General features: G+C 43.0%; 1 protein-coding gene and 1 non-coding gene across 2 annotated transcripts in view; one reads left to right on the forward strand and one right to left on the reverse strand.

The window, feature by feature from the left end:
• The window catches only part of LOC124594436, an 822,371-nt gene that overhangs the window by 578,527 nt on the left and 226,930 nt on the right, over positions 1–16,914 (reverse strand). The window contains exons 18-19 of the mRNA XM_047132812.1: positions 15,970–16,078; positions 5,958–6,105 (exon numbers count right to left, since the gene is read on the reverse strand). Of these exons, the coding sequence (XP_046988768.1) occupies positions 5,958–6,105; positions 15,970–16,078 (257 nt within the window). The remainder of the gene's footprint in view (positions 1–5,957; positions 6,106–15,969; positions 16,079–16,914) is intronic.
• Trnas-uga lies at positions 11,436–11,510 on the forward strand. The gene has a single exon. It is a non-coding gene; the product is annotated as a tRNA-Ser (tRNA).

A 16,914-nucleotide genomic window follows, 5' to 3' on the forward strand; every position in this document is an offset into this window, starting at 1 on the left:
TCCTACAAATTTCTTCTCAAAATTAAGGCCGATGTTTGATACTATTAGATATCTTTTGGCTCTAGACATCTTTTTGCCAGTACTAGTCTGATTTGATAGTTCGTCCTGTTATTCTATCTTCTTGGCAGCAGAATTCCTTAACTTCGTCTTCTTCGTGGTCCCTATTATCGACGTCGAGATTATTGCTAATCGAGATTATTGGTAATCTCATTTCTGCCACTCATTAACTTCGCCATTATCCGCCTTAACCTCAAGTCGTATTTTGTGTATTGTATTCGACAGACCATGTACTTCTTGGCACTGTGGACAGCAATGTCATCAGCGAACCTCACCGTTGATATTCTTTCAGACTGGATTTTAATCCCAGCCCCAAACCTTCCTTTTACGTCCATCATCACTTCTTCGATGTATAGATTGAACAGCAGGAGCAAAACACTGCGGCTCTGTCTCACACCTTTTTTCATTACGAGAACATTTTTCTTGGGCTTTCATTCTTATCGTTCACTCTCGGGTTTGTACAATTAGCCCTCTTTCCCTATGGCCTACAACTGCTTTTCTCACCGTTTCGAACATCTTGCACTGTTTCACAGTGTCGAGGTCTCTTTCCATGCCGACAAATCCTATCAACTTTTCTTGATTTTTCTTATGTGTTGCTTCCATTGCCAATCGCAACGTCGCAACTGCTTCTCTGTTGCCTTTATAAGACACTGAAATTCAAATTGATAATCATCTAACAGATTCTAATTTTTCCTTTCGACTCTTCGGTATATTATTTTTGTCATCAACTTGCAAGCATTAGCTGTTGAGCTGATTGTACGATTGCCTTCACAACTGTATGCAATCGCTATCTGACAACCGACAATAGTCAGTTCCACAAAAGCAAACCACTGAAACACCTCGCACAGCTGCTCGCTCAGAAACCAACCGGACCTACACCTACAGTCACGTGGGACCCACCAGAGGACTCCCGAGCAATTTCACATCAGAAGGGTCAAATACCGAAAATTGAAGAACGGGTAAGGCGCAGCGAAATCTCGCAGAAACTCTTATCAAAAAAGACAACGACCGCGAATGACTGCAGAATTATATATGAGCCGCAGTCATTTCATTCCATGTATGCAAATGTTGCTTGGGTCACCGCCTCTCCCAAGTCATCATAATCACAATTCGTTATGCTTATTGCTGAGTGTCGTAACAGCATGAAGCAAACGTCTCCATTCTGGACGCTTGCCAGCTTCTCGGAGATCCTACTGAAGAGGTAAATGGCAGATCTTGATTTGATTTATTCAACCTGCTCAATGCTTTTCCACTCGCCCTCGTGCCCTCGATGTTTCCTTCCGTAGTTCTTTTCTCCAGATTTTTCCATCTCATCTTCCAACACTGTTAAAGTACTGGAAAATGTTTTGGTTGACATGATAAGAAATGTGCCTTGAGATAATGAGTTGCTTAATAATGGACACATAACGTTTTTCAATTTTGTGTGCAGTATCCTGCACGAGCACAAAAGATGGACATAAAACACGCTATGTATCTCTGACCTTAAGGGTCCACTTTTCACAATCATAAAAAATACGGAAAACAAAAGTGTTTAACAAGCCGGCTGCTATTCGTTATCTCTCTGTTCTACTGGATCTTGGTCAGCTACTTCATAGCCACTCGTCCTAGCACGATACATCTTCTTATCTGATCTTGACAATTCCCGTGACTCAGGTGGATGACCCAAGATAGATGAAAGAATGGACTACTTCCAGTTCCTTTAACCGACATATGAATTGGACCTTTGCTCCTCTATATGTTATCATGAGTCTGAACTTGCTGAGACTGACGTCTAACCCATGTGAAAGGGTAACATCCTTTAGTTTTGTTAGTAACTCAAAAAGTTCATTTCCACTGTTGGTTAAAACCACGTTTTCGTCAGCAAATAGAAGGTTGTTAATAGTTATTGCACCAATTGAGGTATCTTTAGTCCAGCCATCGCTAGCTTTTCTAATGACGTGATCGGTACAGATGTTGTGAATTTGGGGGATGGGACACAACCCTGTCTGCCACCTCTGATACACTGAAGTAAGACGTGTCAGTACTTGTCTTCACAGTTGCAAGGTGATTATTATATAGACTTCCAATCAGTGCTATCAAGTGTGGTGGGACACCAAACTCTGCAAGTACCTGTCACACCGTTTCCCAGAGAACATAGTCAATGGCTATCCTATAATCAAGAAAGCAGATGGAAACAGGAACACAGAACTCTCGCATTATCTGTACAATGTTGAGGATCTGTTCACGAGTTCCTCTTCCTTGAACAAAACTTACTTGTTCTGTATGGCTTCAAACGGGTGGTTCAGGATGTAGAGCAAAATTTTGCCTGCTTGAGATAGGAGACCAAATGTTCTGAAGTTCGACCAGTTTCTTAGTGCCCCTTCCCTGTTTAGTGAGATGACAAGAGACATCGAACAGTGTTCGCCGTATTTTTTATACAATGGATGCAGCACATCATCTAACTGCCCCATTTCCTTGATCATCTCTCCAAATATAACGTCTACACCAGGGTCTTTATAATTACTCAGATTGCATTCTCTATTTTTCTGCGTAAGATAGTAGGTTCGAATGTAACTTGCTCAGCTGCTTAATTGTCCTAACACTCGATTAACACGAACGGCGTGCATGCAGTCTTGCTTTCCCTATTCCACCGACTTATTCCATCCACATTCTGTACCACGTTATAATATTCCCACACCTTCTGAAACACCTGGACCACTCTCCACTCTCTTGTCTTACAGTTGGCAAGAGACAATCCAAACACACCATGCTTTTCCTTTCCTTGAAGAACCAGACTATTGTGGCTCCTATACCAACACATCCCACTTTTCCATCATCTCGAAACACACCACATCCTTTCCAGGGTAATTTTAATTAATAAATTTGAACAGCCATAGCATACTCCACGCATCCTTAATCATATGAAGGTTCCAAGCACCCGTCGTCCTGGGTAACTAGAAACCTGCTCTCCTTCCAACACCCATGTTCCACCTATTAAATGGATCCCCCTTACACATGCCACTTTCCTTTTTATTTATTTTCATTTTTATTTTATATGTCATATTCCGTAGGACCAAATTGAGGAGCAAGTCTTTATGGTCATAGAAGGAGTGAGTACATGAAACTGTAATAGAAGAGTAATAATACATCAAATGAAACGTGCCCTACGCAGACGACAAGCTGTAAGTTTAAATAAACACAATCAACAACGTAACACAGGAATTAGCACATTTTTTTAATTTTTCCAGAAATCCTCGACAGATTAGAAGAAATTAGCCATGAGGAAACTATTCTGTTTTGACTTGAAAGAGCATGGGTCACTACAAAGATTTTTGAATTCTTGTGGCAGTTTATTGAAAATGGACGAAGCAGAAAACTGCAAGCCTTTCTGCACTGCAATCACAGAAGTGCGTTTCAAACGCAGGCTGGATTTCTGCCTAGTATTAACTGAGTGAAAGCTGCTAACTCTTGGGAATAAGCTGATATTTTTAAGAACAAACGACATTAAAGAAAATATGTATTGAGAGGTCATTGCAAAATTCCCAGTCTACTGAACTGGGCTTGACAAGAGGTTTGCGAAGTTACACCACATACTGCTCGAACCGACCCTTTCTGTGACAAAAATACCCATTTTGCATCAAATGAGCTATACCAAAAATAGTACCATACTTCGTAAGCGAATGAAAATAAGAAAATTAGACTACTTTTCGTAATGACCTGTCACTTATTTCAGATATTGTTCTAATGGTAAATAAAACAGCATTTAGTTTTTGGACAAGTTCCAGAACATGTGCTTTCGACGACAGCTTACCATGTATCTGAACGCCTAGGAATCTGAACTATTCAGTCTAATTAATCATATGCCCATTCTGTATAAACAGAATGTCAGTTTTTGTTGAATTGTGTGTTAGAAACAGTCAAAAATTGAGTCTTACTGTGATTTAGCATCAGTTTTTTTTGCCATGAGCTTATGTCTTGAACGGCAGTATTTTATACGGTGACAACACAGCAGACAACATCCTTCACTACCAGGCTGGTGTCATTAGCAAACAGGAATATTTTATAATCACCTGTAGTACTGGAAATCATGTCATTTATATAAAGAAGAAACTGTAGCGAGCCCAGCACAGACCCCCGGGGCACCCATCACTAAGCCGAGCCGCACTGGGGCTGCACGTCGTAGCCATTCTCAGTACTGCAGAGAATGCCCCCCTACTGTTAAGAATTAAAGTAAGAGGTGAACCAGTTGCAAGCTACTGCCCTTATTCCATAATGGTCCAACTTCTGCAGTAACATTCGGAGATCAACACAATCAAAGGCCTTAATTAAATCAAAGAAGATGCCTAGCTTTCGCAACTCTTTATTTAATCCATTCAGATCCAAACTGAACATTTTACAGCAAATTACATGAACTGAAATGATCAATTACCCTTTAACAGATACAGAGAGTGAAGAAAAATGATAATATGATAATTTCCTTGACTGCTATCTGCTAACCATCCTGTGATGTGTTACGTTATACAGGGTGACACACGGGAGACGGACGGTTTTGAACTGCGTAGTACTGAGGGCGCGGTGGTGGGACGTGGTCGTGGTGGGGATAGTTCTGATCCACACGAGACGCCATTTCATTTACTCAGTCACTATGGAGCAGTGGGAGTTGCAACGTCGAGTGTTTGTCTATGACAGTTTCGTGAAAAGTGGTGAGTGTATCATCGCTACACAGCGATTGTTTCGAGCGCGGTTTAATGCCGGTCGACATGGAGCTGTTCCGAGCCGTAACACAATCCTCAGATGGGTGGAAAACTTCAGATCAACTGGAAACATACTGGATAAGAAGCATCCTGACCACAGACGCAGAGTAACGACACGAGGAAATGTTGAAAGGGTAAGGCTAGCGGCAGTCAGAAGCCCAGGACTGTCAGCTACACGTCATGCTAGTGAGTTACATATCAATCGTGAATCGGTTAGATGAATTTTGCATAAAGAATTCAAATTCCATCCCTACAAAATGCTCATTGTCCAACAACTTAAGGAAAGTGATTTTGCTGTACGAGAAGACTTCGCTTACAGAATGCAAGCGATTTTGGGATCGAATGAAAATGAAATTTTGTTGATGAGCTATGAAGCTCATTTTCATTTAAACGGGACCGTGAATAAGCAAAACCTACGTTACTGGGCTCCAGAGCATCCACACCTTATCCACCAGCGTCCTCTACACTCAGAAAAAGTAACCGTCTGGTGTGCTCTTGACTCTGTTGGCATTATTGGACCTTATTTTTTTGAAGAGAACGGGGCCACAGTTACTGTTAATTCGGTTCGTTACATTCGTAAGCTTGAAGAATTCTTGAAACCAGAACTAATAAGACGACGAATCCCTTTAAAACGCATTTGGTTCCAGCAGGATGGGGCAACATCGCACACCGCAAATACTTCAAAGGCAATTCCTAGACGCATGTTTCCTGGCCGGATTATCTCACGTTTTGGCAATGTTCCTTGGCCTCCCAAGTCTGCCGACTTGTCAGTATGTGACTTTTTTCTGTGGGGGTACCTTAAGAACTGTGTCTATAACCACAAACCACGAAATTTGGAGAACGCAATCATTCATGAAAGTGCTGCCATGCCTGCAGAGATTTTAGTCCGTGTGATGGAAGATTTTGAGAACAGACTTGAGTCCTGCATTCGAAATGATGGACATTACCTTGACGACATTATTTTTCACAAATAATGTTGTTAACTAAAATAGCGAACAATGAGCTTTGATTTTGTGTAAATAAACATGCATTAATTTTGAAGTTGGCTGAGTATTATTTCATTAACAACCGTACGTCTCCCGCGTGTCACCCTGTATTATGGTTACAAGAGAAGTATGTGAGGCGCGAGTGAGTGGAAGAGGCAGGTGAACGGGCGGCAGCACTCACCGGATCGTGCGTGGAGTCGAGCGCTGCGGCGAGGATACGCAGCTGCGGCTCCTGCGCCAGTTGCGCCTGCACCGAGGGCCCCTCCACCATGAAGAGCAGCGCGCGCGCCGCCAGGATCTGCAGGCAGTGGTAGCTGCAGTGCCGCCACCTGCACAGCGGCAACACCCAGGGCCTCAGCCTTCCGACGCCTCTGCGACACTGCGCAGTGGCAGCTTACAGCCTATACCACTACACTCTGACACACACACATTCACGACCCTCGCGTCTGTTCTACACTACACCAGCAGCGCGCCAAGGGACAGCAAGCTACACAGTCGAGTACAGTGTTGACGAAAGCGAATAATACCCACGGTAAAGACAGAAACTGAAATAACGAATTAAAATTTCTGACAAGGCCGGGACTTGAACCTGGGTCTCCAGCTTAATAAGCACATTCTTTTTATTTTTTATAGATATTTATGTAGGATGTAATAGTTTCACAGAACAACATAACATAACAGAAAAGAAAGTCATTTATTAGGAATTGGTAATCCTTTGAGAGCTATGGCCATATTACACTACTGGCCATTAAAATTGCTGCACCAAGAAGAAATGCAGATGACAAAAGGGTATTCATTGGACAAATATATTATACTACATCTGACATGTGATTACATATTCACGCAATATGGGTGCATAGATCCTGAGAAATCAGTACCCAGAACAACCACCTCGTGCCGTAATAACGGCCTTAATACGCCTGGGCATTGAGTCAAACAGAGCTTGGATGGCGTGTACAGGCACAGCTGCCCATGCAGCTTCAACACGATACCAAAAGTTCATCAACAGTAGTGACCGCCGTATTGTGACGAGCCAGTTGCTCGGCCACCATTGACCAGACGTTTTCAGTTGGTGAGAGATCTGGAGAATGTGTTGGCCTCGGTAGTAGTCGAACATTTTCTGTATCCAGGAAGACCCGTACAGGACCTGCAACATGCGGTCGTGCGTTTTCCTAAAATTTAGGATTTGGCAGGGATCGAATGAAGGGTAGAGCCACGGGTCGTAACACATCTGAAATGTAACGTCCACGTTCAAAGTTCCGTCAATGCAAACAAGAAGTGACCGAGGCGTGTAACCAATGGCACCCCATACAATCACGCCGGGTGGTACGACAGTATGGCGATGACAAACACACGCTTCCAATGTGCGCTCACCGCGATGTTGCCAAACACGAATGCGACCATCATAATGCTGTAAAAATAACCTGGATTCATCCGAAAAAATGACGTTTTGCCATTCGTGCACCCAGGTTCGTCGTTGAGTACACCATCGCAGGCGCTCCTGTCTGTGATGCAGCGTTAAGGGTAACCGCAGCCATGGTCTCCGAGCTGATAGCCCATGCTGCTGCAAACGTCGCCGAACTGTTCGTGCAGATGGTTGTTGTCTTGCAAACGTTCCATCTGTTGACTCAGGTATCGGGACGTGGCTGCACGATCCGTTACAGCCATGCGGATAAGATGCCTGTTATCTCGACTGTTAGTGATACGAAGCCGTTGGGATCCAGCAACGCGTTCCGTATTACCTTCCACAACCCATCGATTCCATATTCTGCTAACAGTCATTGGATCTCGTCCAAAGCAGCAGAAATGTCGCGATACGATAAACCGCAATCGCGATAGGCTACAATCTGATCTTTATCAAAGTCGGAAACGTGATGGTACGCATTTCTCTTTCTTACACGAGGCATCACAACAACGTTTCACCAGGCATCGCCGGTCAACTGCTGTTTGTGTATGAGAAATCGGTTGGAAACTTTCCTCATGTCAGCACGTTGTAGGTGCCGCCACCGGCGCCAACCTTGTGTGAATGCTCTGAAAAGCTAACCATTTGCATATCACAGCATCTTCTTCCTGTCGGTTAAATGTCGCGTCTGTAGCACGTCATCTTCGTGGTGTAGCAATTTTAATGGCCAGCAGTGTACAAGACATTCACATTTTAACTTAGTTTTATCTATCGTTTGCAGTGTTTCTTCCGTGACTCTATTACCTTCACAATAATAAAGTACAACTGCCTTCATCCACAAATCGTGATTTTATTAAAATGCACGATGAATTTCGAGCCCTGGGGGCACATCTTCAGATGCTTTGACAGTCTACATTAACTTTACATTTCGTTTAATTCTGGGTTGTTTACAATAGTAGATGTATGGTTCTGGAGAACGTTTATATACATCTACATCTACATTTATGTACCAATACGCACTTCCTATTAAACATCACATTTGCAGGAACATTTTGACACAACATATTTGAGAATACATTTCGAAACAAGTCGACTTGTTTTGAATTGTGTTAGAAAATGTGCTGCATCAAAATGTTTCTGCAAATGTGCTGTTTAATAGAAAGTGTGTATTGGTACATGAACATTCTCCAGAATCTTACAACTGCTACTGGAAACAGCCCAGTAAATGTAATGTTAATGTAGACTGTCAAAGGACCAGAAGATGAGCCCCCCAGGCTCGAAATGCATCCTGCATTTTAATAAAATTGCGATTTGTGGCTGAGGGTAGTTGTTCTTTATTACCGCATCCACTTATTAGTCTTTAATATGGGAATCTGCCAGAAATTTTCGAACGAGTTTTTTCTCATATGACACTTCTGCAGAATTCACATTGCGTATCGCTTTTCTCCGTAAGATTTTACGAAAAAAATATTTTCATTAGCTCCACATATTGGAATCTTGAGAAAATTCGTGAACGTAACGCTGTACTTAGAAGGACGAGGTACTTTCTCGTTTCATCCCGTACGTATGCCAGATACTGTAAATTGTCCGTTGTACTGTGTGGCTAGGGCCTCCCGTCGGGTAGACCGTTCGCCTGGTGCAAGTCTTTCGAGTTGACGCCACTTCGGCGACTTGCGTGTCCATGGGGATGAAATGATGATGATAATAAGGAAAACACAACACCCAGTCCCTGAGTGGAGAAAATCTCCGACCCAGCCGGGAATCGAGCCCGTGCCGTCAGGTATGACATTCCGTCAGGCTGACCACTCAGCTACCAGGGGCGGACAATTGTCCATTAATTTAAGTCCAAAAATGGTATGAATTCAGTACGCCATGTGCCACATTGTTGTGTGTCACTTTGCTTTGGGAAACTGTTTCTATTCGGGTATCATGGCCATGCAAGACAGTATATTGCGTATGTCCATTCTACTGATGAGTCGAATCATGTCCCTTGCTAAATGGTAAATGTCTACAAACTCTGAGCACTTAGAACGATGATTGATTATGTCCGCCGCATTACAGTTTCCACATTCCGCTATGGTGTTTTACTGTATGGAGAAAGGCTTGGAGTTGGTCACTATCGCCCGGTTTATCACTTGGTACTTTGTCGATCTGGCATTGTCTGGTATTGTTTTCATCGCTAAATGTGCTGCTGTAGTCGCATCTCCCATATATTATGAGCTGGTACTCCGTCGAGAGATATGGCCACATTACAAACTTTTCCTTGTTTTAGGGCGTCTGTTGGTACATACCTTTTATTGGGATAATGATTTAGAACAAAGTTTAATGAATGTGGGGTACTGACAATATTAACCGGCACTAACTTGGATGTCAGGCGATATTCGTGAAATTGTATAGCAACTGGTGAGTGTGATCCCTTTTTTATTAGACAGTTAGTCCTGTTGATGAGTAGTGCCGCGCATTTTGTTTACAATCACGTTAGTCCCCGTCCAGTCTCCTTTAAGCTGAGGATGCAGACCTTCAGAGCAACCCTAAAGATTTTATCCCTCTATATAAAGCAATATATCGCTTGCTGTGGAGGCCTTCCTATTGTCTGGGCATCTGGAGGACCTGAGCTAAGTACCACACTTTTTTAGATTATTTGTGTGTTTCTGACTTTTTCTGTCATAGCTAAATTTCTACGTTCTTAGATTTTTACTAATACTCTTATTTTTTGTAGGTCGCGAGCCAATTACGAGCCTTCACTATATGGGTTATTTGTCATAATGACGCCTAACACAGTGCCTCTTGCGAACCAGGAGAGCTTCTGTAAAGTTTGGAAGGTAGGAGACGAGGTACTGGCAGAAGTAAAGCTGTGAGTACCGGGCGTGAGTCGTGCTTCGGTAGCACAGATGGTAGAGCACTTACCCGCGAAAGGCAAAGGTCCCGAGTTCGACTCTCCGTCGGGCACACAGTTTTAATCTGCCAGGAAGTATCAATACAAATGTCGTAGACAGGTAGTTGAAATGACTTAGTTGTTCGATTAACTGGTTTTCTACCAGTATTTCACAACTACTGTTTTCCTTGGAATGCCACTATTTGTGTCTTCTCTGTAAATTTTTTTAAATTATAATTTTTACCAATTTGGTTTAATTAAAAATCATTTCTTTGCAGTTCTTCTTCTATAGTGACTGTTATAGTTTGGCCGTTACCATATGTTAATGTTTTTTATATAACGATCCTTATCTAGTTTTATTCCTTTGTTACCTTTTGTTTTCTCATGCCATTTTTTAATAATGTCATTCACATAAACTGGATAAAAGGTGCTCCCTAAATGGGAATTTATGTGTACAGACTGTACAAAAAAAGCTTTTTACTGTCCATTTGACTTGAATTTTTAATGTTATTTATCGAAAACGTTTTTCAATGCTCTTTTGACAGCAGGGAATTACTGCATACAGTCACGAATGCACTGGAGAGAAACGTAAATCTGCTTTCTCACAGTGTAGTTAGTGGAGAGCACTTTGTCCCCAATCGTGAACGAGAAAATGTGTCTTGTATAGTCTGTTCAGCCTATCACCTGTCGGCATGCCTCGAAGTGCCATTTAAATTCAGACCGTGAGCAAATTGTCACTTTACTGTACGAGAATTTGTCAGCCGAACTGGTGTCCACCACGGTGAGGCCAGTCTAACATTTAACCGTTACTGTGAGACACGAAACATTGAAGACCTGCCTACCAATCGCCGCCCACAGCCAACAACACCAGTGACCAATGGCTACAAATATTGGCTCGCAGGTATCCAGAGCAGACTGTAATGTAACTGCAGGCTGCCCATTTCGTGTGGCAGCTGGAAAGACTGTGTCGATCCCGACAGTACGCAACCGACACCGCACGGTCAATTTGGCTTACAGGCATCTGTAGCGAACAACAGCACAAACTCCCTAGCAGCATGGTTCATGAAGGACGTGGGCAAAGAAACCTCTGCAATGTTCGTCTTCCTGCGGATAGGAGCCCCTAATGAAGTTTAATAAGAGCTTGTGAATTAAATTTGGGTTTTTAAACTACGCCTTCCGCAAAACGAACTGTATTTGAAACTTCCTAGCAGATTTCTCATTCTGGAAACATCCCCCAGGCTGTGGCTAAGCCATGTCTCCGCAATATTCTTTCTTTCAGGAGTGCTAGTCCTGCAAGGTTCGCAGGAGAGCTTCTGTAAAGTTTGGAAGGTAGGAGACGAGGCACTGGCGGAAGTAAAGCTGTGAGGACGGGGCGTGAGTCGTGCTTGGGTAGCTCAGTTGGTAGAGCACTTGCCCGTGAAAGGCAAAGGTCCCGAGTTCGAGTCTCGGTCCGGCATACAGTTTTAATCTGCTAGGAAGTTTCATATCAGCGCACCTCCGCTGCAGAGTGAAAATCTCATTCTGCGAACTGTATTTATTTATCTGTTTACCCAAACACAACTTTGGGTAATCTTCCAAGGTTCTCTATTTACATCTATAAAATATTATACAAAGTTCATGGTTGTTTTTCAGTTTTAGGCCTAAAAACTGTAAGATGAGCATTTCATTTATTATGGTCCATTGCTCTCCTGAAAGTGCAATACGCCTGAAATTGGATTTGTAGAAGTTGGTTTATTTTTATGCCATTTCATTGTTTGACAGCATGTAATCTGAGAAGTAGTCGGAAGAATTTGCTTTTTCTGAACAGCTGCCAACGTCAGTAACGTAGAAGTAGATATCCTCGGAATAGTGAAGCAACGTAAATCAGTTAATAAAAGCAGGTCTTCTGGTCCAGACTGTAAAACAATTAAGTTCCTTTCAGAGCATGCTGATGCGATAGCTCCATACTTAACAATCATATATAACCGTTCGCTCGACGAAAGATCCATACCCAACGACTGGAAAGCTGCACAGTTCACACCAATATTCAAGAAACGTGGTAGGAGTAATCTACTAAATTACAGGCCCATATCATTAACGTCGATATGCAGGGGGGTTTTGGAAAATATATTGTGTTCGAACATTATGATTTATCTCGAAGAAAACGGGCTATTGACACACAGTCACCACGGATTTAGAAAAGATCGTTATTGTGAAACCCAACTAGCTCTTTACTCGCACGACTTGTTCGGTGCTATTGACAAGGGATTTCAAATTGATTCCTTATTTCTGGATTTCCAGAAGGCTTTTGACACTTTACCACACAAGCGGCTTGTAATGAAATTGCCTGATTATGGAATATCGTCTCAGCTGTGTGACTGGACTCGTGAATTCCTGTCAGAGGGGTCACAGTTCGTAGTAATTGACGGAAAGTCATCGAGTAAAAGAAGTGATTTCTGGCGTTCTCCAAGGTAGTTTTATAGGCCCTTTGCTGTTCCTTATCTATACAAACGATTTGGGAGACAATCTGAGCAGCCGTCTTCGGTTGTTTGCAGATGACGCTGTCGTTTATGGACTAGTAAAGTCATCAGAACATCAAAACGTATTGCAAAACGACTTATAAAAATATCTGTATGGTATGTAAATTGGCAATTGACCCTAAATAACGAAAAGTGTGAAGTCATCCACATGAATGCTAAAAGGAATCAGTTAAATTTCGGTTACACTATAAATCAGTCAAATCCAAAGGCCGTAATTTCAACTAAATACTTAGGAATTACCATTACGACGTAGGAATTTCAAAGCTCGTCCATCGCTACTATAAGTGCCTTAATTTAAATGGCAACTATGTAGAAAAGTAGTATTTAAGTGTAGCTTTCATCTGTATACAATAAAAAAATTCCAATACTTTATTTATTTTTAATTCCAAAACGTAATGTACTTTGTGGATAGCCCTCGTAATTACGATAAACTGTTTTCCACCTAGGTTTGTGCTTCACACTCACCTGGTTTCACATTGTTCCATATCTCTTTTTAGACAAAAACTAGATTTTCAACGAGAGAAGTTGTGTTGTTGTCATCGCTCACTTGCTCATCGCTTTTGTTCTGTTTACAGTGACGCTAATAATATTGGTGTGTAGGTGCTTCTGCCGCGGGTGCACTTGTGTGTTTGCGTGCGTGTGTGTGTGTGTGTGTGTGTGTGTGTGAGAGAGAGAGAGAGAGAGAGAGAGAGAGAGAGAGAGAGAGAGAGAGAGGGAGAGGGAGGGAGGGAAAGAGAGAGTTAGAAACAGGGTGGGGAGAGGCGGGGATGGGGTGGAGAGGTAGGTGTTTTAGGACAATTGAGGATGTTGGTATACTGTGTTTTATTTGAGGGAATGCGCAGACAGTGGTTTGTTGCACACTGTTGTGTATTTCTTCGAAACTTTCTTTCCTTGCGTTACTGCTTTTGTGTGTCGTAGTTGTCCTCTATTGTAAGTATTTACTAGAAACTATTGCTTTCTCTGAGGATATTGGGATCAATTTCAATAACATTTGGATGGTGGTTTTCCTCTATGAGATGATACGCAAATCTGGGCTGTCTGTTGTCACTTTTTTTAGCCTCGGAGGTGCTCAGAATAACTAGCTTTAAAACTTTTGCATGCTTGGCCTATATAGATAGACTGGCATGACCTACAACATAAGTGGTAGATTCCAGCTGTGGTAAATTTATCTGTGGAGGTGTCGTTAAGGTTTAGATTTTTTTGGTACTGTGTTGTTTGTGCGGGATGATACTTGTAGACCTTATTTCTTCAGAATATTTCCCACACTTTGGACATTTTTGTTGCAACATTACAAAGATCACTCGCATCGGATTCTCTCTACCGACAAGTGAAAGATTTGTCTGACGTCTGTGGCTGCCTCGTGATGACTGGGTGTTGTGTGATGTCTTTAGGTTAGTCAGGTTTAAGTAGTTCTAAGTTCTAGGGGACTGATGACCATAGATATAAAGTCCCATAGTGCTCAGAGCCATTTGAACCATTGACGTCTGTTACCAGTCGTAGATGATTGAGGAGATTTTTAGATGATATCAAGCACGAATGCTGGACGATTCATATCACTATCAAGATTAATTTGAGAGCTGTGCAAGATAGAGACAGAAAAGTGTAACGTATTTTCCAGAGTTACAGTCGAGATATAGGTGACGGGTGGTTTTTTAGGGCCTGTACGACCACAATGAACACTTTGTCCCCGGAGGCAGTAATGTTCAGGCTGAGGCAAATAAAAGTGGTCCGGAAGAGTGAATGTGATTTGTGGCAGCATTAACTGAGGAGGAAAAGACCTAAAGTTACTTCCAAAAGGATGGAGCAGCTACCCATGGAGCCGGCCGTACCTTGGAGCACATTATACAATTTTTCACCCTTAAAAGAGTTGTTAGCAGAGGTTAAAATGGCTCTGAGCACTATGGAACTTAACTTCTGAGGTCATCAGTCCCCTAGGACTTAGAACTACTTAAACCTAACTAACCTAAGGACATCACACACATCCATGCACGAGACAGGATTCGAACCTGCGACCGAAGCGATCGCGCGGTTCCAGACTGTAGCGCCTAGAACCGCTAGACCACTCAGGCCGGCGTTAGCTGAGGTCAATCCGATCTCAGCCCTAGCTGGCCACCCAGGTAAAGTGATCTGTGAGTGTCAGATTACTCTGTGCGAGGAACCCTCAAGTCTAAGGTGTATCGCAACAACACTCATAGTGTTCAAAAAATGCAACAGAACACTTCTGATGATTGCAGCAATTCCACCAATCCGGCTTCTATCTTCCTTCGGCAACTTGCTGATCAGGGCTCAAAAGTCCCAAGAGATGAATGACGGTCACTTTCAACATCTGCTACAGTCAGGTTGGTACTGTATTTACTTTCCTCTGCCGTGTTTCTTTGTACGCTGGAACTCTGCCCTCCAGGTCACTTTTATTTGCCCTGCCTGCGGTACCCGTCGACATGAACTCAACTGAGCACACATGGGACCACCTGAAACCTGCAGTGTGCTGTTACTGGAACCGTCTTTCATGCTAGACATCTTCAGGAGAGCTATCGTTCAAAACTGAAGCAGCCTTCAGAAGCAACTTTTTCATCACCTTGTGGAATCAGTACCATAATTTTTATATCTTAGATGTGAAGTGATATCTTCTCCACTAAAAATTCTGATCATTTTACAGTGATGTTGGTGTTTGGCCCCATAAGGCTTATTCTTTCATTCTTTGCTTCCCTTGAACCGAAGTCCATAGATGTTCACAGATGTGAAGGAGGTATAAAGTTCTGATTAGCAGGTTATCTGCAACAAATATCCAGTGTCGCAGTACCTGCACACATGCAGATATCTTTGCCCTGTGCCACACATCGAGCAAATATAAATATGAGCGTCGGTAGTTATTATCACAAACCGAAGAAGTGTTTCCAGATGGCGTGACAGAGCGGTGGATCTACATACCCACATTATACACTTGACATAGTGTCGTATGCAAAGTCCAGTGGCTATACGACTTCCAAGAGAGAGTGTCCCGTGCAATAAACTACCATGATTATCTCCGCCTTGACTACTCATTGCTCAATTGTCAAGCCACCTTTATAAAGTCTGACAACTTGTCCGTGACGTAAAATGGCGATTATTTGTTTTATCGTGACGATAAAACAGCAGCTATCCCTAATATAACTGGCTATGAATGTCCAAGCTATCTTGTGAATTTCGTGTTGAGAGCATCGTCAAACCTGATGATGGTGGTATAGAACGCTTCGAAACGTCGTGTCTCTGAAATGACAACGTGACCAACAACCGTGCAGGAAGCCTGGCTTATCCCTGTTCCGGCGCTGGGAGCCGCGCCTTGGTGGCGTGGCGGCTGGAGGCTGGTGGCTGGTGGTGGCGTGGTGGCGCTGCGCGGGCGCGAGCCTCACCTGCTCACCTCTGGCTGGGAGAGCACTGCTGCTTGCTGCCCACCACGCGCTTGTACAGCGTCAGCGCGTTGTGCAGGATGTTCAGCACCGACAGCGCGTGCACGCTCGACAGCACGTCTGCAACACGGCAAGCAACGACATCTGGTCACAGCCTGAGCAACAAAGCCACCGTACACTCATTAAAATAGAGGGCTCACTATTAAGACTATGAGGTGGAGATGTGGAGATGGAGGTGAAAGATAAGTAGAGTGAGTGCTTGAGTGAGTGAGTGAGTGAGTGAGTGAGAGAGAGAGAGAGAGAGAGAGAGAGAGAGAGGTGTGAGAGAGGGGTAAGAAGGGGAAAGAGAGAAGGAGAGACAATGAGAAAGAGAGAGACAGTTGGGGTAGAAGGGCCGTGGCAGAAGGAGCCAAAATTTAGCACTGAGTAAGGCGATATAGGCATTATGAACTAGTCTACACATTTTTTGTCTCACTTCGTCTTTATCCAGGTTTTATTTCTATATGTTCTACGCTATCCCCTTCATTCTATGGATTGCCACATACAGCGCGCCATATATTTATAGCTTGACGGGAGTGGTGGGGAGTGGGTCTAAGGCAGTCACCTTTCCACTGTGAGTTGTTAAACAGGATCTCTATGAGTAGTTTCCAAGTATTGTTATGCACTGAAGTGACAGTGATATGCACTTCTACAGATGACGGTAGTATCACAAACACAAGGTATAAAAGAGTAGTGCATTGGCAGAAATGTCATTTGTACTCAGGTGATTCATACGAAAAGGTTTCCGGAGTGACTATAAGCCCACGACGGGAATTAACAGACATTGAACGTGGAATGGAAGCCACAGCGAGACACACGGAACTTTCCATTTGGGAAATTGTTAGGGAATTCAGTATTCGGAGATCCACATTGTCAAGAGCATGTTGAGAATACCAAATTTCAAGTATTACCTCTCA

This window comes from Schistocerca americana, chromosome 2 (assembly GCF_021461395.2).
Source record: "Schistocerca americana isolate TAMUIC-IGC-003095 chromosome 2, iqSchAmer2.1, whole genome shotgun sequence".
In the NCBI taxonomy this organism is placed as follows: Eukaryota; Metazoa; Arthropoda; class Insecta; order Orthoptera; family Acrididae; genus Schistocerca; species Schistocerca americana.